General features: G+C 37.1%; 1 protein-coding gene across 3 annotated transcripts in view; it reads right to left on the bottom strand.

Annotated features, from left to right (window-relative positions):
- The window catches only part of PSME4 (proteasome activator subunit 4), a 101,872-nt gene that overhangs the window by 57,661 nt on the left and 18,398 nt on the right, over positions 1 to 25,813 (bottom strand). For 2 of the 3 annotated variants that reach the window (XR_002824749.1, XM_023735134.1), the window contains exons 4-18: positions 21,003 to 21,068; positions 18,898 to 18,942; positions 16,888 to 17,037; positions 15,590 to 15,653; positions 14,834 to 14,908; positions 13,293 to 13,415; positions 11,431 to 11,523; positions 10,722 to 10,987; positions 7,986 to 8,172; positions 7,097 to 7,186; positions 6,292 to 6,356; positions 5,407 to 5,557; positions 4,067 to 4,165; positions 3,777 to 3,846; positions 3,166 to 3,233 (exon numbers count right to left, since the gene is read on the bottom strand). Coding sequence is in view for 2 of the 3 variants with exons in the window: in XM_023735134.1 (XP_023590902.1) it covers positions 3,166 to 3,233; positions 3,777 to 3,846; positions 4,067 to 4,165; positions 5,407 to 5,557; positions 6,292 to 6,356; positions 7,097 to 7,186; positions 7,986 to 8,172; positions 10,722 to 10,987; positions 11,431 to 11,523; positions 13,293 to 13,415; positions 14,834 to 14,908; positions 15,590 to 15,653; positions 16,888 to 17,037; positions 18,898 to 18,942; positions 21,003 to 21,068 (1,612 nt within the window). In the remaining variant the exon portion in view is untranslated. The remainder of the gene's footprint in view (positions 1 to 3,165; positions 3,234 to 3,776; positions 3,847 to 4,066; positions 4,166 to 5,406; positions 5,558 to 6,291; positions 6,357 to 7,096; positions 7,187 to 7,985; positions 8,173 to 10,721; positions 10,988 to 11,430; positions 11,524 to 13,292; positions 13,416 to 14,833; positions 14,909 to 15,589; positions 15,654 to 16,887; positions 17,038 to 18,897; positions 18,943 to 21,002; positions 21,069 to 25,813) is intronic. The other variant, XM_004369463.2, reaches the window with a different exon arrangement.

Below are 25,813 nucleotides of genomic sequence, written 5' to 3'. Positions count from 1 at the left end.
GCAGGGATGGTTCAACATTAGAAAAACAATCAATGTAATCCATCACATAAATAAAACAAATGACAAGAACCACATGATCTTATCAATCGATGCAGAAAAGGCATCTGACAAAGTCCAACACCCATTCATGACAAAAATTCTCAACAAAATAGGAATAGAAGGGAAATTCCTCAATTAACTAAGGGCATTTATACAAAGCCAACAGCCAACATCATCCTCAATGGAGAGACTTTGAAAGCATTCCCCCTGAGAACAGGAACCAGACAAGGATGCCCTTTACTACCACTCTTACTCAACACTGTGCTGGAGGTCGTAGCTAGAGCAATTAAGCTTGAAAAAGAAATAAAGAGCATCCAAATTGGTAGGGAAGAAGTCAAAGTATCTCTATTTTCAGACGATATGATCTTATACACAGAAAACCCCAAAGAATCCATATGAAAACTACTGGAACTAACAGAAGATTTCAGCAAAGTATCAGGATACAAGATAAACATACAAAAGTCAGCTGGATTCCTCTACACCAACAAAGAGAACTTTGAAGAGGAAATCACTAAATCAATACCATCTACAATAATCCCCAAGAAGATAAAATACTTAGGAATAAATCTAACCAAAGACATAAAAGACCTACACAAAGAAAACTACAAGACACTACTGCAAGAAAACCAAAAGAGACCTGCATAAAACATACCTTGCTCGTGGATAGGAAGACTCAAGATTGTGAAAATGGCTATTCTACCCAAAGTGATTTACAGATACAATGCAATCCTGATCCTGATTCCACCGGAATTTTTAATGAGATGGAGAAACAAATCACCAACTTCATACGGAAAGGGAAGAGGCCCCAAAGAAGTAAAGTATTACTGAAGAAGAAGAACAAAGTGGGAGGCCTCACACTACGTGGTTTTAGAAGCTATTATACTGCCATGGTAGTCAAAACAGCCTGGTACTGGTACAACAACAGATACATAGACCAATGGAACAGAATTGAGAATCCAGACATTAAATCATCCACCTAAGAGCAGCTGATACTTGACAAAGGCCCAAAGTCCGTTAACCGGGGAAAAGACAGTCTCTTTAACACATGGTGCTGGCATAACTGGATATCCATCTGCAAAAAACTAAAACAAGACCTATACCTCATGCCATGCACAAAAACTAACTCAAAATGGATCAGAGACTTAAATATAAAATCGAAAACGATAAAGATCATGTAAGAAAAAATAGGGACAACGCTAGGAGCCCTAATACATGGCACAAACACAATACAAACCATAAGTAAAAATGCACAAGCACCACAAGAGAGACCAGATAAATGGGAGCTCCTAAAAATCAAACACTTACGCTCATCAAATGCCTTCACCAAAAGAGTGAAAAGACAACCTACAGACTGGGAAAAAATTTTTGGCCACAACAAACCCGATCAGCGTCTAATCTCTAAAATCTACAAGATACTGCAAAACCTCAACAACAGAAAGACAAACAACCCAATTAAAAATGGGCAAAGGATACAAACAGGCATTTTGCCAAAGAAGATATTCAGGTGGCTAACAGACACATGAAGAACTGCTCACAATCATTAACCGTCAGAGAAATGCAGATCAAAACTACAATGAGATACCATCTCACCCCAACAAGGCTAGCACTAATCCAAAAAACACAAAATAATAAATGCTGGAGAGACTGGAACACTTATACACTGTTGCTGGGAATATAACATGATACAACCATTTTGGAAATCGATTTGGCACTTCCTTAAAAAGCTAGAAGTAGAAGTACCATACAATCCAGCTATCCTGCTCCTTGGAATATATCCTAGAGAAGAAAGAACCGTCACACGAATAGATATATGCCCACCCATGTTCACTGCAGCACTGTTCACAATAGCAAAAAGATGGAAACAACCTAGGTGCCCATCAGTGGACGAATGGATAAACAAATTATGGTATATCCACACAATGGAATGCTATGCAACGATAAAGAACAACGATGAAGCCGTGAAACATAACATGGAGGAAGCTGGAGGTCATTAAATGCTTAGTGAATTCAGTCAGTCACAGAAGGACAAAAATTGTATAAGACCACTATTATAAGAATTCAAGAAAAGGTTTAAACACAGAAGAAAACATTCTTTGACGGTTATGAGGGTGGGGAGGGAGGGTGACGGTTATTTACTAACTAGACAGTAAACAAGAATTATCTTACGGGAAGGGAAGGACAGCACACACAGGGGAAGTCAGCACAACTGGACTAAACCAAAGCTAAGAAGTTTCCTGAATACAGTGAAACACTCTGAGGGACAGAGTAGCAGGGGTAGGGGTCTAGGGACCATGCTTTTAGGGGACATCTAGGTCAACTGGCATAACAAAGCTTATTAAGAAAATGTTCTGCATCCTACTTTGGTGAGTGGCATCTGGGGTCTTAAAAGCTTACAAGCGGCCATCTAAGATACATCAATTGGTCCCAATCACCTGGAGTAAAGGAGAATGAAGAACACTAAAGACACAAGGAAACTATTACCCCAAGAGACAGAAAGGGCCACATAAACCAGAGACTTCATCAGCCTGAGACCAGAAGAACTAGATGGTGCCCGGCTACCACCAATGACTGCCCTGACAGGGAACACAACAGAGAGTCCTGGATGGAGCAGGAGAAAGGTGGGGTGCAGAACTCAAATTCTAGTTAGAAGACCAGACTTAATGGTCTGACTGAGACTAGAGGAACCCCAGGAAGCATGGCCCCCAGATTCTCTATCAGGGAACCCTGGAAAGCATGGCCCCCAGATTCTCTATCAGCCCAGAACTAAAACAATTTCTGAGGCCAACTTTTCAAACAGGAATAGGACTGGATTGTGGGACATAAAGTGATACTCATGAGGAGTGTGCCTCTTAGCTCAAGTAGATACAAGAGACTAAATGGGCAAGTTCTGTCTGGAGGTGAGATGGGAAAGCAGAGCGGGTTAGGAGCTGGTTGAATGGACATGGGGAATCAGGAGTGGAAAGGAGGAGTGTGCTGTAACAGTATGGGGAGAACAACTAAGAGTCACATAACAATGTATGCATAAATTTTTACATGGGAAAAAATAGTTTCTCAGAAAAAGGATAAACTCTAAAAGCAAGTCAACGTTTTCAAATAAAAATTTTTTATTCCAAAGACTTATAATACCTCAGACAAAAGTTGAAGATTCCATAGTAACTCCTTATCTAGTTCTTCTTCATTCAATACATCATCATCTAAAAATGACAAAAACAGTATCAGAGGAAACAATTATGCATGCAACCAAATACATCAAAAAATCAGCCACTGAAAACCCTATGGAGCATAATTCTACTCTGACACACACGGGGTCACCCTGAGTCAGAATTAACTCAGTGGCCACTGGCTTTACAGTTATTTATTTAGCTGAGAGAAGTCTCTTCTAGGGAGACTTTTCATGGAGTTGAACTGACTCTAGAGGAGGCAGAAACTCAATTTTAAAGAAAACAAATACACCAACCAGGATTTCCGCCATCCTACATATCACAAAGTAACATATTTTTTAAGGCAACCTCTGGATGGTTTTTGTAGGTAGGAAAATATTAATTTAATAAAGTAAAATTGCTAAGCTACCTGCCAACCTGCATGATACTTTTTTTATTTTTGAGTGATTTACACCAAATTGCAAAACTGTAATATTGCATAGCTTTTAGGATCTACTGTCATCAAAGAGTTGTAGAAACCAACAAAAAATTTTTTATCTAAAATTGTAAAGACATAATAATATCCTTAAGACTTACTCATTGTAAGCTGAGTTATAACACTGCAGCAGTGGGGGACAAACAGCTTCAAAGATTCCTCTGGGCAGCACTGAAAACATATTTGTGTAGAAAAGCTCTTGTTAAAAGGCACAAGCTTCTATGAGTCACAAAATACACACTAGGTCTATTTTCAGTAGCAAGTAAGTCGTATAAGGAGCTACTGAAAGAGCTACGTAGTTTATGTACAACAAACACTTCTGAAGTAATTAACTGCATCAACATATCCGTTGTTGTTTTATTAACTTACCAGTTCAGAAGTACAAACTCACCTTCACGGCAGCACGGCACATGTCTGCCACCATGCGGCCTGCTACTCTTGTTTCAAAAATATGTGAAATAGAAAAATTAAAAACCTTCTGAAGGGCCACCTGTTAAGATATGTAAGAAATGAAAACACCTAATCAGCATTCTTGAGAAAATTAAACATCTTGTGGATGAAAAAAACAAAATGGCAAACATACTCAGACTATGCCAAAAATAACCAAAGCCTATTTTTAACCATCCAATTTTTTAAGAATTTGCTTAACAATGTTAGATTCAGGTTTAAGTACAATCTACAAAAGATCCTAACTTGAACAAAACATTTGAGGAACAAAATTTTATTCCCAACAGAAACGACCCCAAACAAAATGACAGCTGGTTGGAAGCAAATGTAATTCAGTTAATATCTTTCTGACTAATCCAATGTAACAAGAGGATTTGGGAGGAATGTCTGATGTTTATAGTTTATCATTCTGACAACTACAAACTATCCACATCTATCCCACCGCCATCAAGTCAATTCCAACTCATAATGACCCTACAGGACAGGATAGAACTGCCCTGTAGGGTTTCCAAGGCTGTAATCTTTAGGGAAGCAGACTGCCACATCTTCCGGCAGAGCGGCTGGTAGGTTCGAACCACTGACCTTTCAGTTACTAGCCTAGTGCTTAATCATTGCGCCATATCTACCCTAAAAAGGCTTGAACCACCCCATTTAATAGTAAAATTAAATCCTATCATGTCACAGAATTTTAACTGTTGAATGGAAGTATGATTTCTAGACCTAGGTCAACAATGCTAAAAATTATAAATAACTCTTTTCAAACGATTTCTGCTAATCCAGAGATTATTCAGGTTCATTTCTTTATAGTAATGTAATCTTAGTAAATATTTCATGCACTGTAGTGTTAACTCTTTAAGAAAACAGTTTAGTTTTAAAACAGGATAAATATATTAAACAGATAATCTCAGATGACGGGAAAAGAAACAAAAATGGAAATAAACTACAGTCTTTAAAACTATACTGTACATAACAGGCATCAACCAATATTAAATAAATGTTTACAGAACGCCTTATGAGGACAAATATTTCCGATCCATCATAGGATCCATATAGGTTGCTATATTTAGGATTTAATTTTTATCAGGCGATGCATAAACAATTTCCACAACTTCTCTCCCAATCATTATACCTACTCGTAAATTTTTAAAATACATCCTTTTTAAACTTTACTATGAACAGAAAGGACAAACTGGCATGATATACACATTTAAAACTTGCAGTTCAACTTTAAAATATCAAAACTACAACATTAGAATGTAATTTATCGCAGCAATGCTCTCTTACCATAAATATCTCTTTGGAGCACTGCGTGAGAATCGTGCTAAACGTAGAAGACAGACCCAATTCAACCAAACTCTCCAAGTGAGTCATCTTCTCGGTTTCTGTCTCTTCTCTTGTTTGCTCCAATGTGCTACTTTCTATAAGCCCAAAGCATCTAAATCACCAAACAGAGCACAGTGTTTAGCAACTAAAAAAAGGTTGAACATTTGTGATTAGATAAGCCTCTACTGCCATGAATATTCAGTGATAGCTACCATTTGTCCAGGGCCCACAAATCAATTGTCCTTCCGTAACTTTAGAAGCACTGCCCTTGGGTAATAACTAAATAAAAGTGAACCCTTTCATGCTCATCGGCACCTGTAGGGACCAGGCACGTTTTCTGCCTCTGGGGTTTACTGGGAAGCTGCCGCACCAGACAGTGGGTGCTGCCACAAGGTGGGGGCCTCTTCTGACTGTGAACCTGAAGAAACGGACGTGCGTCGCCAATTACTGTTCTCACAGGGTACTGGATGAGGGGTCTGAATTTCTGGTACGAAACATAGAAATTCTGAAAATTTTTGTTACACATACGTACCAACAGACCCCGGTGGGGACTATGGGGTGTAACTAGTGGGTACTTCATATGCACCACTAAACACTTAGGGGAGGTTTTTGAGAGGGGGCAAAAAAAAAAAAAAAAAAATCCATAGTATCTATCAAAAATTCAGACACACTCAATAACTCAGCAAGCTTCCATTAATGGAAACACATGGTATCAACACAAACAATTCAAAGCAGAAAATAACTGGTTCACAGAAAGTTTAAAATGCAGAGAGACTAAGGTTGCTGGGACAGGCCAGTCATGTTTTTGAATGTCAGATAAAGGGCAGGTTTGGACGACATGCTCACCTGTCCATAAACTGTAAGACGAAATCCTCAAACTCAGCTGTGGCTGAACAAAGCTCTCGTTCCACCTGTAACACCCCAATGTGGAGAAAAGTTACAAATGACCTTTGATTTTGTTCTCTGAACGAACAAAAATCAATTACGGTCTCACAATAAATTTAACATTAAATTGCTGTATTGGGTACTGTGAGAAACACCACCATACTCATGTGCTCAATGTGGAACAGCTGTGACTACTACTTTCCAGGAACCCAAATAAGAAGTAATTCACATATTTTACAAGGGCCAAAAGCAGAAGTCAAGCAACCACCTTTACTATCAATTAGTTTTCAAACTGCTGGTACATATGTCAAGGGTGATCTCTCACTACCTCAACATCCACAGGACTCAGTTGTAACAAGCCTGCTATAAAGAAAGCAGTTCTAAATGACCAGACAGTAATGAATCAAATCTCTCTCCATCAGATGCCGATCCCAGGGCAGATTTATTCCTAACACAAAAACAGAGAAAAGCAAACCACCACCACCTACGCTTGACCACTGAAGTGACAGAAGATGGAAATACACCTCCAGGCGTCAGTTGTTTACAAAAATGGCCTATTTCTGAGGCTACCTCGTACGGTGGGTGCTCTGCAGACCGTTTAAGCAATGTGGGCCTGGCACTGTGTTTACCCCATCCTAGTCACAAAATAGTGACTTAACTAAGTCAGCACCTATCCAAAACTGTGTTTAAAGTATGAAACATCATTACGCATACAAACAGGAATTAGAACTCGGTTAGCCCTTTTATAATCAGAAAGCATCCTTACTTCTGTGAGGTCATCTCTCTCTTGTAGGACAGAAGAACAATCTACTAAAGGCACCAGAGTGGAAAACGTGGCTATAAACTGGAATGTGATCTGTGGGAAGATGCACAGAATTGTCAACGTTTACTACACAGTTCATAGTTCAGGTTCAAAAACACAAGAATGCTAAGTGCACCGTACGCTACAAGGAAGCACTCAACACATTCTTTTGAGGGAAATCCTGTAACAATCATTCTGGAAAACTTCCACGCAGAACTGGACACCTTAAGGTTTCTCACAGCCAACCAGCTGCTGCCTTAGTAGTGAAGATATGCTAAATTTCTTCTCATACAGTTACCAGCTTTAAAAAACACTTTTTTCGGCCTTTCTTATTGAGAGTTCTAAGCACAACGTTCTCCCATCTTTTGTCAGTGAAAAGTTAGTCCGCTTCCCGCCTGAAAATGTAACGTGAACCAAGGGTACATAAAAATGCTAACATAGAAACCAGAGAAGAGGGACGCGGAAGACGAGCATCTGCTCAAGCTCTGGCATTTTAAACCCCAATTTTTCATCATGCCCCCTGCCCACCAGTGTAGTGAGGGGAGGTCCAAGTGATCATACACTATGATTTTTAACACCTCTCCTTAAATGAAAAATAGTAAACATGTAATGAGCTTTAATGTATCACACTATCATCATTAAATGCATACAGGTTATGGCAAATTTCTTACCAAGAAAGCTGTTATATAGATTAGCTGTCCATAGATCTAAACTTAGGCATCTATAGATACTGTTCTGTGATCACTAACAGGTTTGATATTGAACCATGTTCTAAAGAGCATTTGAAAAAAATGAAAAAGACGTCCACTGCACAATTACAATTTAAATACAAGAGAACCAGACAGGTGCTCACCATGCATTTACTGAAGTCATTTGGATCCACCCCAGGCAACGCTCTCATCAACAGAGGTAGCATGTGTGTTGGACCTTCAGGAAACCATATGCCCCCCGATACCAAACTGCGGGCTACCCCAATCACACAACTTAGAGTGGCGGTGAGCTGGTGAGGTTCTGTTAATGTCTCTAGTGCAGGATATGTTCTACAAGTGGAAAACAGAATTTTAAAAAATTTACCTTCATCACACATAAGCATACATGATACATTAAATATACTACATTTCTAAGCTGCATTTGGACTTAAAGGTTTGTAGTTAGCAGGGTGCTTGGAGTGAACATTTGCTGTTAAAGTTAAGAGAACTACATAAACAAAGTGAAAGAAAGTGTAGACTACAGCTCTTTCCCTAACCTCCTGTCCCCCTCCTCCAGGCAAACTCTACCCAGTTTGTATTATTCCGGTCATCTGACTCCACATCACACTCATCTTAAATCCAGATGTGCTTCACATTCCAGGTTTGCATCTCATCTAACAGTCACTATTAGAATTCAGAAATAATAAATTACAACTTCTCTACTTTCCCCCTTTATAGGAAAAATAATCCTATTAAAATGCTGAAATTTTCCAATTTAAAAATATAAGTCTTTTTCAAAGTATAAAATAAAGAGAATCAGCTACCAGACACATGAGAATAACTATCCTAGAGTGAACTGGGGAGCATATGACACAAATGTGATCTCTGTCACTAATATTTAAGAGCCCAAAACCTTCATACTCTTGATTTTACTTTTCAGAATCCAGCCTATGGAGGGGAGGGGGGAATCTAAAATGGAAGAAGCTCTATGCATGTATAAGCATCATAATAATAAAGGAAAAGACACAGAAACAACCTATATGCTTAACAATATTAAAAAATGGCTAAGCGAACTGAGGCAAATACAGACCATTAAATGCTATGTGATCATTTTAAATGCTGCTTATACAGAGAAGATAAATAATAAGGGAAGTTTCATTAGATAGTAAGTGGGAAAAAAAGAGAACTTATACCAAGGATAAACAAAACAAACAACAACAAAAAAACCCACCTAGGCTCATTGTAAAAGACAGACAAAACTCGCCAAATTCTTCAACAGAGACTGTCTTTAGGAGACGTGCAAACCAAAGTGCTGAATTTTTTTCTATATTTTCACTTTTTAAAAAGACTTATACTTCTATTTAAAAAAAAAAAAAAAAAAACCTTTCAAAAAGTTGTCATGCCACTTCTAAACACAATCGAACAACTGAAGGAATCTCAACAAATGTCATTGAGTTGTCAGTTTTTTCAATAAAATATTTATCTTGACCAAGCATATATCACTCAATATGCCGACATTAAATCTGTCCAAAAACTGAGGACTAAAGAAAATACAAACACATTTGTATTTATAAGCTTTGTTCCATCTACTAAAAACGTATCTCATGATCCATAATTAATCAGTGGAAAAACACAGAAATAAACCAGAACAAAGGGAAAGTACAACACACCAGGACACCCCACACTTCAAAGTTTACCAGCAGGTGAAGTGCCTCCTCAGAGCATAACCGGAGAGCTGGGGAGCCTCATGGGACCTGCCATCAACGGTACCTACCATGACCCAACGGAGGCCAAGGAGCCAACACCACGGGGGACAGAGGCAGAGGGGAAACCAACTACCTTCCCCCCTCCATTTCCTGACAAAGCTCTATGTGCTGGAAGAGTTTCAGTGCCGAAGACATGCACACAAAAATAGGGGAGGTTGGGAATGTGAGGTCCAACCTAACTTGACTATGTATGGCAATGAGGACAGAGTGAGACAGCATAAGCAACTAAAAATCACAGATAATCGAGAAGCAAGCCTAATGTTGATCAAGATCTTTAACAAGGACACTTCCCCAAGTAAATATGACCAATATGAACTTACCCGTCTCAACAGCCAGTCAGAAGACAGGCTGTGTTCTGAATTATGCCACTAGGGAACAATCTGAGTCTAAAGGAACTCAAATCACTGGATCCTTTCAGGCTCCATAAACTACCATTTCACCTCGACCTTTTGACAAACACACTTAGAGAAAAATCAAAAGGCTCGAGTTGAGACAGCAGACGAAGCGAAAGATTCAAAAGGTGTAACAGAAAGCTTGTAATCTGCTCTTGAATGTTAAAAAGAATTGAGTAGCTCTCTCTTGAAAAGCACACTAGGCCTATATTGTGACAGTGACTAGGCAAATAAAAAGCTATTTTCATTACTGTTTCCACATACAAAATAAAACGAATACAATAAAATGTACACCGTGAAAACAACAAACCTAAGATTATATATGAGAATAAAGATAATCTGTCTACTGTATCACTGATTCTATAATTGAAATAAAAAACCACTTTCTTATTCACTGCCATGTAGTCAATATTTATATTTTGATTTAAAAAAAAGAAAAAAAAGCCAGCTCTTAATTTGAGCAAAAACTGTAGATAACTAAAAATGTGCAAACAATCCAAAATATTTATTATCCGTTTCGTTTCAATGTTCTTTTCTCCCTCATAAAACTTTATCAAGTTACCAATCAGGAAGTAAAAATGCCTCAATTCTCCTGTAGGAACAGGAATAAGCACTGAAATAGCAGATGACAGCCCCAGGGAAGAAAAGAGAACCAAACAGAAGAGCATACTAGAGGGAACAGATAACCAGAACAGCTTAGCCATCACTGAGGCTTCCACAAAACCTGTAAAGCTACACTTACCTTTCAAGTACAGGGGGTATTACTAACTCAGGTCTCATGAGTGCAAGATTTTGCAGAGCCTGGGCTGCTTCTAGACTACCGGTTTTGCTGAACATAGCCAAGAGGACAGGTTGAATAATGCATTGTACAAAGTCTGTAACATCCTGATCAGTAAGCTTATGGCTATCAGGCACAGGAGTTAACCAAGAAGGCTTCTTGTATCTTTCACGATGCAATCTTCTAACAACACTGTTTGGCAACCTCTGAAGTAGTTTCATTAACTTGTTCTGGGGACAGAAGCAAGAAGTTTAGGTAGGCTCAATTTTCCCACATAGATATTCATGGTTCCTCTCTAACCTCCCAAGGAAAGATTTTAAAAATAATAGTTCTTATCATTTCATAATAAAGACCTGCACAGCATAACTCAGTATAACAAAACACTAATTATTGATAATAATAAATAAAAATGAGGTTCAAATTTTAGTTTTAAAAGTTTCTAGCACCACATAAATCTTCCGTTATATGAAAAGCCATTTAATCTAGTAACTTCAAGGAAAGAAACAGACTTGCTTTTGTGGCATTTGTTACCACACCAATACATAGTAACTTAATTTGAAACTTAATCACTTACATATACTGAAAGCTCTTATGAGGGACAGAAAAATTATAACTTGGTGAGGGCCTTCCATCTTTACTCAGTTATGAATCTTTACCTCTGTAAAATACTTACCAGCCAGCGCCCATTATTTGAAGGATGGTAAAAAGATGTGATGCTGTTAAACAAACCAGCCAGGTGTTTTTGCACTAGCTTACTTGGTCCACCCTGTTGAGATTTAAAAAAAAAAAAAAAAAAAAAAGTAGCCACGTTATTCTGTAAAAATGAAGGGCCAACAGGCTCAAGCCTACATATAAATCTCTAACTTGGTTCACATTCATCCTGCTGACAAAAATCAACTAAACAGAGTTTATCCAAATCGATTCAAAACATTCTACTAAAAATAAGGGCATGTACTTAAACCAAATTAGAAAACTGAAAAGACTATATTTAAACCTGGAATAGCAGTATATTTTACTATTTTGCAGTCAGATAACTGGAATACGAAAATTGCCACTAGACTATAATCTTAAAATAACCAAGAGTGGTAACATTAGGCATACAAAATATTTCTTAAATGACTCAAGTGAATGAAATGGAAGGCAGATTTACATAAATGCATTCCAGAATTTTATGATTACTTCTAAACGTCTGAAATGATTAAACTACAACAGACATAACCTGGGCAAAAATGGACGGGGAAAAGCTAGCTTTCAGCTTATCAAGTTGAACAGCCCTGGGGTAAAGGACTACAGCTTAGCCTTGAAAACCTCATATCTGTCTCATGATGATCTCATTTCAAGAAACAGCAGAGACCAAAGACAGAATGTCAAGTTCCATTAGGAACATGTCCTTCTGCTGAAATGAAATCCATGTTCATGGTGCCCGATCTGGCACCTCTACCTAGAACACAGCAACCGCTCAGAGAGACCAGAAGAATTACCCAACAACATACCAACAAAATTTGTACATCTCTAAAACAACTGACAGAATCATTGATTTCTTTGTTATATTCGTTTTCACATTTAACACAAAATGAAACTGCCAGTAAAGGCAACTGTGTGAGAAAGCACAGTAAAATTAATTCAAATCACCGTGTAATTCTGTGGCCGCCAACAAACACGCACCAACTCGCAGCTTAGGTAAGGTAATAAACATCCAAATGTCTTTCTCCTTGTTGAATATTAGAAACGAAATGAGATTTTCCTTCCATTTAACAATGAAACGGCAAAAACAGGGGTAGCCTGCATTTCTTTTGTTTTCTTTTCTCTTACAGTGAAATTTAAGAGCTAAATTTCTACGGTAGCCTGCATTTCTTTTGTTTTCTTTTCTCTTACAGTGAAATTTAAGAGCTAAATTTCTACCAACCAGTCTGCCTTTCCCCAGAAACAAGACAATATGAAATACAATAATGTGAGAAGAGACAGCTGCAGAAGCAATGTATTAATGATAATTTAAAAAATTACAACGTAAAGTTGTTCTAGTATTCTTATTTGAAAGATGACGCTGAAACCTAACCTCACAAAGGTATTTTTACTTTCCTCCAATGACGGCAATCCTTCACACTTCATGCACCAACATGACTTTGTTAATAAGCTTTGTTTGAGCACAACGCTTTATGTGAACATCACTACTGAGTGAGTAACTGGGTTACTGAGCACATATGGAACCCCAAGTTCTACTCTCACCTTTATCATTATCAACGTGACCCTGGGAAAGTCCTTTTATCTGAGTCTGGTTCCTGGTCTGTGAAAACTGTTAGACATTCTGAATCCCTCAAAACTATAATATTAACTCTGCTATTAAGGTCCTTTGACTAAGGAAATTTATAATTAATACATTCTGGTTCTGATAAATATGAGCTTACTACATCAGAAAACATCCAAGGATCAAGGGACCAAGTCACTCACATGGATTTAGGTGATTATGCAGAAGTTTTTTACGGTTAACAGAAAATTTAGATGAACTACATAAAATAAACATAATGTATTACAAACCATCATGGCAGTAATCCATATTACAGCATGTCCTATATCATAAGCATTTGTTAAAAATCTTGGGACTAATACTTGATTGCTTCCCACTGGGAGGTTTAAGCTTCTCAGAATTCTTGTAAATATCTTTAAAAAAGAAAAAGAAAGAATAGTTAAAGGTATCAAATAACTCTTTCCTTAAATAGTATTTGTTATTAGTGTTATTACATATATTCTCCTTTTCATACAAATAATTTTCAAGCAAAATTACAGGCTGTTATTAAATAATTGCTTTTCTAAAATTACACATCCCACTCACCCACCCACTGCCATCGAGTCGATTTTAACTCATAGCAACCCCACAGGGTTTCCAAGGCCGTAAATCTCTATAGAAGCAGACTGCCACATCCTTCTCCCGAGGAGCTGCTGGTGGTTTTGAACCGCCAACCTTTTGGTTAGCAGTTGATTGCTTTAACCACTGCACCACCTTAAAATGACACATACATATCTATACATAGATAAGTTCTAGGGTACTCTGGAGTCCCAGGCGTGTGGACATGTGGATATGAAGTGGCTGCATCCACATATCCAAAATTAGACAAAACAAGATTTTACCAGGTAAACATATAAATGCCGAATGTAGATCCTGTAGTAAACATGAAAATCTTTTTGCCTCTTTAAATGTACATAAAACCTCTTTTCCTCGGGACTCACTCCATGCTAAGAAAGCACAACAGCACCGCCCTGGGTGTAAATATCTTCTAAAAGATTAACTTTCAACTCAAAATTTTAATACTGACTTGATTTTTTTTCACTAACAAGTTATGCTTTAATCTGTCACTTAATAATTGTATTTTAAGACAATTAAATGTGTATTTTAAGTCTGTCACTGCTAACAGACAGGCGCCTGGAGGTGGGGGGAAGCTACTTCTCCTCCCGCTTGGCTTCTAATGGCCAGCGGCAGGGGAAAGTAGCACAGGCGAAGACAAACAGAGCATCTGCCTTCTGCTGCTCCCTAGCCGTGCTCCACTGTCAGCGTGCGTCAGAATCACCTGGCTGCCTTGTCCCAGCCCTACCGATTCTGCCGTAGGTGATTCTGCTGCAGGTGAGACAACAGCAAAGCAGCAATGCTAACATACACTCCACCTAGATACACTCTGGCTTTATTTACTCTAGGAAAATACATGTGATCTAAAAAGTGGGGGATGCCCTAGAACAGCAATCAAATACAATTCACAAAATTACTGGAAAGTATGAATGTATGGAATACTGAATAATATACTTCGTACTTTACAAACTACCCACTCTGATGCTTATGGTTCATGCCCAGCATATGGAAGAGAAAAAACACACATTTATGATGCCTTGCTTGACAGGTCCAATTGCTTTTTGAAAATAAATGACCCATCCCGGTAAATAAATTTATTTTCTTTATATAGGTTTTTACTAATGGCCAAAAAATATTTTAGGTGGTGTTTGAAACCAGCATAGAAAACACACTTCTCCTTGATAACAAAGTTGGTGTCAGTGCTGCTGTATGTTCTAGGTTCAAATGTTCTCATTACCTTTGGTACATACGGGTCCCAGTCTATGTACCCTATATTATCTGTAGCCAGTCGAGCAAAGAGATTTACTAGTTGCTGGAAGTAAACAAAAGAGAAAAAGTTAATACATTTGTTGTTTGGTGTTTTGCCATGACTCGGGGTTTTTTTCTTTTTGGTGAAAATATACACAATAAAAAAGATACATGCGCGACAACGTAAGCATGTACAGATCGACGCCATTGCTTACATGCTTCACGCTGTGTACGACTCCATTTATCAGTGTCTCGGCCCTGGCCCTAATCCACCTGTTCTTTTCAGCAATCACTGGCACAGCTTAATTTAACATGTGGTTTATGACTTCGTTTTGAAACCCCCTCAACTTTACATTTTGATCTATATCACCTATTTAAAATTAACTGCAACTGAAATGCTTCTAAAAAGGAAACGGCAAATAATCTGCAATACAAACAGAAAAAGAAATTTTAATCCAAAAGGACGTGGAAAACACCCACTGTGTGTCCAGCACCGTGTTGGTGTATACAAAAGGAAGAAAACAAGCCCTTACACTTCATATATTTCACAATACATGTGTAGACTCCTGGATATTGATAAAACCAAAATAAATGAAATGCCTACTTCCATTAGAATACAGTAAATACAATGAAAAAAAAAAATTGGTCACTACAATGCTAATAACTAAACTTAGGGAATGAAGTTACTTATCAAATGATTTGATACATTTATTTCCAGACTAAAAGGTATGAGAGAGATACTCACCCCCTCCCACTGTGGGAGATTTTGCACTGAAGCCCAAAGGCCAATTAATTCATCAAACCAAAGTCTGAAGAAGAAAAATGTTGTTATGAATAGCAAGTGATTTATAAAAGTGGTTCAAAGCCAGGTATCCTTTGTATTTTTTTAAATCTATTATTCTTACTGATAACTACACAACCTAGAAAAAATAATACTGAAAGTTACAAACTTAATGGAACAAAGGAGTATCTCATGTCTGAATATTCCCCTTTCAATTTATTTATGCTACAAGTAATCTCATCTATTAAATTTCTACTTCATTGTTGATTACTGTCCACCCCTACCTAATACCTGTTTATAAGTTGACCCTTCCTTTCCTTTCTTCTGCCTTTCTCCTTTATTGTTACTATCGTCCTGTTACTATTTGTTCTGCAACTCTCCCTTACTTCTTTTCCCTTAATAAGCCAATTACCCTCATTAACTAATACTATAGCGAATGTTGCACAAACGAAGTTTGAGCCACAGAGTGCCAGGTATGATAAAATAAGGAGAAGGAAATTATCCCAAATTAAAGAAACAGAAGAAAACGTAGGGGCAAAAATGTTGGAATACCATTAACCAATTTTTACAAATGTCAAAGAAATTAAAGTATTTAAAAATTTTAAATAAAGACATGGCTATATAAAAAAAAATCTGTTTATAAAAGATTTAGCCATCCCACTAGAGAAAACATGGGGAGAAAAGAAAAAAAACTAAGCACAAACTTGCAACCCAGTGATAAATCATTGTGTTTCTTCTAGTCTTTTCTTCATACTTTTTTTTTCTTTTTTCATAAAGGTACATTCTACATATTTTGATAGGAGGTATACCATTCTACATATTTTGTATTCTAGAACTTACTACATGTCTACTGTCATCTAGAAAAATAAATAATTCTTAAAAACAGTGGCAAGACTAGACCGAGCAACAAATAGAGACTTCAAAAACGCCCACGAGAAACTACATAGGATGAGCGCTAAACCCGAGTTTCATTCTCTTAAATATTATGCAATTTAACATTTCTGACACTGCCTATTTATTGATACTACTTTTTGTTTTCATTATCCTTTCTCTTGCTCTTAAGTTAAAGCCCTCATCTTATCTGGTTTAACATACAAGTATTCTCTCTTAATTTACAATGTTATGTTTTAACCTTCACACACGGAGATAAACCAATAAATGAATCAGTAAAATTTTTAAATTTATTATTGCTTTACTAGTTTGTCTGTGTATCTGTATTTCCTGCTGTATTCTAGAATTCCTTAAGAGATAGATATACTTACTTAAAACCTTTATGATGAAGTTCCGGAGGAAGGGAGGTAGGAAGAAATATTTCAAAATAAGTGATGGCCTTTTGCATTGTCACATCGAAAGGGCACATTAAAGGCCTCCATTCTTCCAGCATCTCGGCTGTGGCATCTGCTGGAAAATACCTGGTAAAGAAGATTTTCACTGTATTGATCACTGGCTAAAAGCTTTATAACAGAAACAAAAGACTGACAAAAGCAGGGGAGGGGAATGGATTTCACAATAAACACACTACAAATACAAATGCTGAGCAGCCTATAAAAAACCTGTTTTTACAACACTAAAATAAATACCCATTACACTTAGAATAAGGCAAATTCTCTTCTTTGAGACTGAAAATTCCTCATGTAACAAATGCTATCAGGCTGATAAAACTCAGATAAAATATAAAGTCATTCAAATCACCGACAAAGTTAAACATTTTTTGTTTGTGTTTGGTTTTTTTGTGCTGTATAATAGCAACAGAGAAAAATCCTGTCATGTAGAATCCAGCCTATCTGACAAGTGGACAGTCAGTGAAGTGAGAAAAGACAGCGTACGTCCAGGAACCTCTAGGCACCACTGGACAAACCATTCACTCTCACTGGACCAGAGTCCTCTTGTGGATAAGAGGGAGCTGGACTAAATAATCTAGGTCTACAGGCTCTCCTATCTTTCAATTCCATGAACAGGGCAGGGGCATTCCTGGGAGAGATTTACAAAATTAAAATCTGAGCTGTGCATACACACATAAAACTATGTGAGCGGACAAAGAGGAGCCGTGTATCGTAATTTAAGTGTATTTACAGGGTTTTGAAATGAGGAACAGCATGTGAGAAATTCTGATTTCGGATATAACCAAACAAGTTAGGAAATCCTTTCAAATCCACTTTTAGGTTTGGCCTACGCATATTATCAATCCTATATATATCTGTATATGTCTGTGTTAATTAAAATCATACTTCATCCCTTTTTTATATAAAGAATAAATACCTACTAATACTTCTGTTGAGTCCTCCAAGTATTTATGTGCCAGGTCACTGTGCCACAGATTAGAATTTAAAAAAAAAAAAAGAAGAATATGTCCCACCTTGGAGGATCTCATACAGAAATTTCCCTTCCTAATTTTTCTGAGTCGATTAAAATCACTGTTAGCCAAATAATTCAAACTAAAAACTTGGAGTTCTATGAATTACCTAAGAACCCTGGAGATAACACAGGCCCAGAGAGGCTAACTGCTTAGCACAAGACGGCACAGCTCACTGGTGGTCTATGAATCTCGCTAGGCTTTACCCTTCTTAAAAGGGAGAAATCTTATGTCCTGCAAATAAATTCGCCCAAGACTGAGTAGGACAGTAAATCAAAAATAAATATCTGGTTTATTAAATAACATTGACTCATATTACAAACATGATAAATACAAAGCTTTCTGTTCAAGAGAGTTCACTGCATCCATAGCAGTAAAATGGTCTCAGTACAGCCTGATCAAAAACAAGAAAATAAGTGACGTACACAGAATTGGACTTTAGTTAATCAAAGTAAAATTCTGTTCATGTTCACCTTTAAACGTTAAATATGGGACATTTAAAGTCAAATACACTACTAATACAGAACTTAGAAAAAACATAGCCTATCTTCTGGTTATTACTCATACTTTGATGTAATACCTACAGTGTTCATTTGGGAAAATGCTTTTGATCTGAACAACAAATGCCAATATTTTAGGAAAACCTTTCAAATAAAGATGATTTAAGTAAAGCATGGTTATTTTTACTTGATAGTTAGTGGCTGACACCATACCACTTTAAAAATCCCAAATTTATAAGTGAAATCTGAAAAAAATTCATTTCAAGAAGTTTGCAATTATTTGTGCCCCGCGACTACCACGACAACGCCCACAACACAAGCAGCTCACTTTACACCTTTGGCTTCCCCTTCAAGCACACCAGAGACAGAAAAAGCCCACAGACACAACAAGCGTCTTGATAAATCGAGAAGCTACTTACGGTCGGCAGCTTTTCACGAGTGTTTTGAGAACATTTTCTACAGAACTGGGGGGAAAAGCCATTTGATAAATTAGATTGGGGTATTTTAAGAACACATACAATTCAATTAATAAATACCTCTAAGATATGCTCATATGGTATCGGTGAACATGCAACTAATCCTTCTCTTTCATACAGACGGAACCAAGAGGACTCACCACCTGAACTCCTTAATCTAGTCTTTCCCTCACCCTGGTGTTTCTCTTCTACGAGCTAAAGCGGGGGAAATGTTACACTTGGAAACGGGTGGATCATTGTCAATCTTTATAAAGTAGGTAGCGATAACCACATTCATCAACACTTCAAGAAGTATGCTTAGTGGCTTAAAACTTAAAAGACTAATTTTTATTGAAGTGCTTTTACATCAAACTGCAAACAGCAGACACACCAAAATCTGGTGTGCTTTTATTCGGCAACTGCCAGAAATCAGTTTTCTGTTATTGACAGCAACAATTTTTATCAAAAAGAGCAACAGCCATCATTTTGACCTGCTACCTTAACAAGTTAGTTGAGTAATATTAAAAACTATAACTTGTTTGCCTACTTGTAGGTGCCTCTCAAGTGAATGCATGAGCCAACATAACATTTTCCATATGAATTTGTAATTGAATATGAAGAAATGTCAACTGATCGACACTTCTGTTTTAATGAAAAGGTCAGTGTGTAACAATTTAAACACGAATGACCAAAAGGGAATATTTAAAATATTAACTAGACCACAGTCAAGAGGGCAAATGCAAATAAACAAAAAACAAAAGAGCAGTAGGTAATTCTGAAGTGGAATCTTAGAATAAACTTGTCACTACTTATAATGTGATGTATACATAAAAAAATAAAGCAAGCCCCCAAATCTCAAAAGAAAAAAGTTACAGGGGGAAGGGGTAATTTTCAGGCAGTGTCTCCACCTGACACTTTCTCAGTAAGTTTCTTGAAATTCTTAAGTCCAGACAGAGGTCTATCCAACTTCTCTGAAAGCTTAAGAACTAATCTGTGAAGAAATTTCAAGGAATAACACAAAGCAAACTCAGCAGAAGTGATCAATACATTACACAACCAGGGCAGAAAATTGAAATCTCATTACTTGGAGCACTAGGAATCCTTTCTTGTCAAAACCACCTGGAGGAAAATTAACTGCAGAAAACTAGGCTACAACTCATCCGATAGATCTGACTTTTGAAACGTAAAGGAATCACGGAGCATTTTCTCCGATTATCAGAAAGAAGTGTTACACTTTCTCAAAAAACGTTAAGAAATTCAGAAGTTTAGACAACATTTAAATTTGCCCCATGAAAAAGGGTATAACTTCTCTCCAGCTACATTTAGAGCTCCCTGAAAACCACAGTGATTTTTACTTCTGGGCATTTCCAAAGTACTTGTAACAAGGCTATGCATTCATACATATTCATACCTATTGACATTAGTCTATTTATTTACAATACTCAATAAACATTTCCTATCAGGGCAACAAAGAACACAGTTGTCTGGATCTTCTTTTAGGGTGAAGAAGCCCATTTAGAAACAAATCATAGAATTAACAGGCAAGGTTTATAGGCAGCCATCCAGTTCCAAACTAAACAACAGACTGACTTAAAAGCATACTTTAAAAAGGTAATTCTAAAATGGCAAGCTAGTCTATCCAAGGAAATAAGCAAAAGATACATAATTTTGCCAGTTTCTAACATTTTGTGTTCATGTTAACTTTACAGTTATTGTACTGGTTCTGTGGCAGAGAGAGTGCTACACATAAAATCTGCTGTTTCCACTGAGAATTTCTGTACTCTACCATCCAACTCTCAAATGATGTACAAAACGATTCGAAAACGCAAATCGCAAAGGCTGCACGGCTACGTGGTCTCTCTGGTGATCCAGTTCCCTCCACTCTTCACAAGAACAGAAGGCAAATTCTAGTAGCTGATAGCTGTCGCTTCACTCATTAGAGGACTAGGGTATGTGGGAACGTGATTTAGTTCACCTAAATAAAGTCAATTATAATCCCAACCTTATATATAAGGCCTGTACCGTTGGATTTATGCTCTTTAGCCAAAAAAGGGTACAATCTCTCTAACCTGTGGTATCTGTATATTGACCATTTGTGATTCTTGTAATCTCTCAAGATGAAGGGAGCAATGTTTCTGTTTAAAAATAAAATAAAAGGTTAAAGCTAGATGTTACTAGATTGTATTTCACTAATTTGTAGAGGGAGTGAAATAATCACTATATACTTTTTCAGTTGCTGGAAATCTGTAATACTAACTTGATAATAATTTAAAACACTTGGTTTCTTTTTTTGTTGTTGTTGTTTGGTCAAGAGGGGTCTACGGAGTGACTGATCTTTGTGGATGAGTTTTCTCATACCCTATTTCCTTTTAGAAGACACGTGAAGTTGAAAAGAAAGCCCCAGGATAGCACGTAAGGGTTTGCAGTACGGCTCAGAATCAGACAGACGTGGATGTGAACAGCAGCACTGTACTTACTAGTAGTGCAATACTTAGCCTTAGTTCTTCCCTCTATGTAAGAGTAACCACACTCATCTCTCACAGGGCTGTTATAAAAATTAAATGACATAATATATGGAAAGCAGAGTTACCTGGCCCAGAATCAAGTGCAGTAAACGTTAACTATAATTATTACTTCATATCAGGCCAAAATAAACTAAATTGTATTTTCAAGTATATTAAGAACTGAAAATTAGTGATTATTTTACTTTTACATTTATTACTGCCTCTGAATAGCTATTAATTTATGGTTCAGGAAATTACATCAAAACAGGAAACTCCTCCTCCAACTACCACCTTATTTATTATGGCAGAGGGTATCAGAAAACTGAGTTTTTGTCCCAGTTTCAACCAAGGACTGCGTGAATTGTCCTCTCTGGGCCTCAATTTCCTTACGATGACTTTAATAAAGTAAGTGTCAGGTGTGGAGAGCGGAGAGGCCTGGGAAAAGCCAGTAGCCCGGGGCTCCAATTACCGAGATACTGAACTCATACAGACCTGGAAGTTCATGTCTCCTGCCTTTTGGAACTTATCTAACTATCAGGACAAACTTGACTTCCAAAGCAGAGAAATGTACAGCAAATGACACAGTCAAGGCTGGGGTACAGTGGACCACCCATAGCCAGAAGTGCTTTCAGTTTCATTTGACAATGCCTGAACTACAACATAACTTCACAGTAATCATATTTGCTTTTTCATAAACAAACTGGGAACTGTGTCTTTGGCATATCCCATATACATCTGCCTTAATCTCCTCACAACTTAACAGTAACTGATTACATAGTACTTTTTTCTTAAGCATGTGCCAAACACCTCATCCTGAAAAATTCAGTTTTACCTGCTCTCTCTAAATCTAAACAAATCCCACCACGTTAGTCAAACATTATCCAACTTACATCTAATCTTTCAAAACCTAATACTGCTCAAATTAGCAAGCGGTGACTTTTCAGTCACTTCATACAAAATTAGGGTCAAGACAATTTCATCATAAAAAAGGTATAAATAAACCTTCAGTATCTTCATCACTGAAGCAGCATTAACATTGGTTTTTAATTAAAATTACTTAAAAAGAAAAAAGTATACCTCTATGGTAAGTAGTAAGAAACATAAAAACGCACATTTTTATGAGTACTCATGTAAAAAGAGCACACATAATTGCTTTTGGTGATGAAAGCCCGATCAAGTTGAAGTATTTTTTAAAACTGCTTTTAAAAATCAGCTTTCTAAAGAAAGATTATTGTAGCACAGAGGCAACTTTTGGAAGAAACATTATTAAAATAATTAATAAAAATCAACTACTTATTCTCTTAAATTTACTTCATTTCTAAGTAAAATTAGTATATATTTTTTAAAAAGCAAATAGAACGCTTCTCAAACATCAAATTAAAAATTTTTATATTGCTTATTAACAAAATAACTGTAAAAACTATTTTAAGTGTTTAAGCTTCAACAGGCCTTCAGAGAAACTACTTCTATTATTCTATTACTATACTAAATTATATAGCTAGAGAGCACTCATGAGCTGCTGGCAGTAACTTAAGCTCGGAAATGTGGCCATGAGGCAGGAAATCCCAAACAGGGGTTAAGAACCTGTCTTTTCCATGTGGTGTGTTGTTGGTGGTGTCAGTGAGTTAATTCCAACTCAAACCAACTGTATGTGACAGAGCAGAACAGCCTCATAGGATTTCCTAGGCTGTAGTCTTTAGAGGAGCCAACCGCCAGGTCTTTAGCAGCCAACAATGCTCCTTTCCATGTTGGGGTGGGAGTCGGGGGAGGACAACTGAGGATTTAATCGCATCTTAGGGATAAGAGCACCGAGTCAAATGGTCTTGATCAATGGAGAAATAAAAGCCCTCAAGAGTTAAGTACCAGAAAAGGGAAATACCACAATTCTCCGGAGGTAGAATAATATGAAAAATGAAAGAGTATAGTACTATATGACACTCTTAGAACAATACATAGAAAAGAAAGATACTGAAAAAATATAAATTTTAAAAAACATAAAGGAGTTATCTAAGGCCCAGACTATTTACGATTCAAATAAACAAATCTTTAACTATAAGGTACACCAAAAACCAAACCCGCTGCCGTCAAGTTGATTCCAACTCAAAGCGACCCTACAGGACAGAGTGGAACTGCCCCACAGGGTTTCCAAGGAGCAGCTGGTGGATTCGAACTGCTGACCTTTTGGTTAGCAGCCAAGCAATTAACCACTGTGCCACCAGGGCTCCGAGGTACACCAAACAACTCACAAAAACTAAATTGATGGTAATGAAACTAAATAAACCAATTTATACACATAGCAATTCAAATATGAATTGTCCATGCCTATTTGTACAAGATGATCAATGCATAACTCCCCACTGTGTTAGCACCAATACCCTTCATTAGAAAGCTGCCTATATGTAACTTGTTGTATGCTATTCATAGTAAGTATATGCGACATTGTCTCATGAAATAAACCCTGCTCATAATGGTAACAGGCTTCTCTCGTGAAGAAAGCAAGCAATTTTTGTGTTGTTAGTTCACAACTGCTTACTTAGCTCCTTTCCAATTCTGATTTTCCTATTGAATAAAAAACCTACAAATTCTTTTACCAAAATAAAGTATAAACAGATGAGGGTGAAAGGCTCTTTTGCCCAAGAGGCAAAAAGAAAGACAGAATGACAAAAGGTGGGAGGAAGACAGGAAAAGAAGGAAGGAGGGAGGAAGGGAAGGGGAAGTGAGAAAGGGGAGGAAAAGGAGAAGGGAAGACAGAAAAAAAGAGTTTGATAATCATTTCTCCGAACAACAGAACCAGTTTTTTGAATCATGACTGAAATACATGGCCCTCTAAGCAGAGGTTTCAGGAAGGGCAAACACACAAGGCGCGTAAGTTTACCACTTGAAAGACAGTGAACAAATGAAACAACCTTTCACTTTTGATAATAAAAATAGTAATTCTAAAAATAGTATGAGCACTTTAGAGACATGCAGTCAGCTGACAAAACTGTTTCAAAATGTGTCAGAATACACCTAAGATAAAAATACTCAAAGCAAAAGCAGAGTATCGATTCTAAATGCATGCCATATTAAATGGCTCTTTAAAAATTAAGGGTTTTAAATAAAATGTTTGTAAAATTTCATAATTTTATCTCTTGACTGCAAAAATTTTAAACACTTGCTGTATGAGGGTGCTAAATAAAATTTTAAGTCAAAAAGTAAATTAAAAAAATTTTTTTAAATTATTTCTTCTTAACATCATAGATACAAGGAAAGTTATTAGCCCAAGAGACAGAAAGGGCCACATAAACCAGAGACTTCATCAACCTGAGACCAGAAGAACTAGATGGTGCCCGGTTACCACCAATGACCGCAGTGACAGGGAACACAACAAACAGTCCCTGACAGAGCAGGAGAAAAGGGGGGTGCAGAACTCAAACTCTAGTAAAAAGATCAGACCTAATGATTTGCTTGAGACTGTAGGGACCCGAGAAGACATGGCCCCCAGACTCTCTGTTAGCCTAAAACTATAAAACCATCCCAAGGCCAACGTTGCAAAGATTACACTGGACCATGGGACATAAAATGATACTCATGAAGCTTGTGCTTTTTAGCTCAAGTAGATACATGAGACTAAATGGGCAGCTCCTGTCCAGAAGCGAGATGAGAAGGCAGAGAGGGTCACGAGCTGGTTGAATGGACACAGGAAATCTGGGGCGGAAAGGAGGAGTGTGCTGTCACAGTATAGGGAGAGCAACTAGGGTCACATAACAAAGTATTTATAAATTTTTGTATGAGAGACTAACTTGAACTGTAAACTTTCACTTAAAGCACAACAATTAAAAAAAAAAAGTAAATGGAAAAATTGGGGATATGGCATAAAACCAATTTAAAAAAAAAAAATTTCCTCTTAGAAATTCCGTGGAGAGAGACCAGCTTTGATGAACAAGGAAATAAAGGTTTGTATGGCTTCTTAACTGGTTTCTTTTACATTTCTGCGTCAAAACCAAGACCACTAAATTCCTCTACTGTTTAAAATCAAGACAGGTGGCTCTGTAGCATGATGAAGAAAGTCCAAGAACCAAAGAATATGAAAATCTTTCAAAGTTGTACTTTTGTAACTATATACAATGTGACCTGAACGGAAATAGAGTAACAGACATTCCTTTCAAAAGGAAAGGTAAACATATGATAACAGTTGAAAGGATTACAATCAGAGATAATGAATAGAGAATCATCAGTCCTGAAAAAACATTTCAAGTGGAATTAAAAAAAATTTTTTTTTTCCCAAAGACAGTGAGTTTCTAATTTTGTTCTACAGTGCTGCCTCTCACCCAGCAAGAGCCTCCTTCAAAAGGAGTTTCAGAGTCTCGGTATTATTTCAGATTTCTTCGAATTGG

The sequence above is a fragment of the Trichechus manatus genome, unplaced genomic scaffold, assembly GCF_000243295.1.
Source record: "Trichechus manatus latirostris isolate Lorelei unplaced genomic scaffold, TriManLat1.0 scaffold00005, whole genome shotgun sequence".
Lineage (NCBI taxonomy): Eukaryota > Metazoa > Chordata > Mammalia > Sirenia > Trichechidae > Trichechus > Trichechus manatus.
The sequence above is the reverse complement of the archived record's forward strand: the minus strand, read 5'-3'. Positions and strand labels throughout refer to the sequence as shown.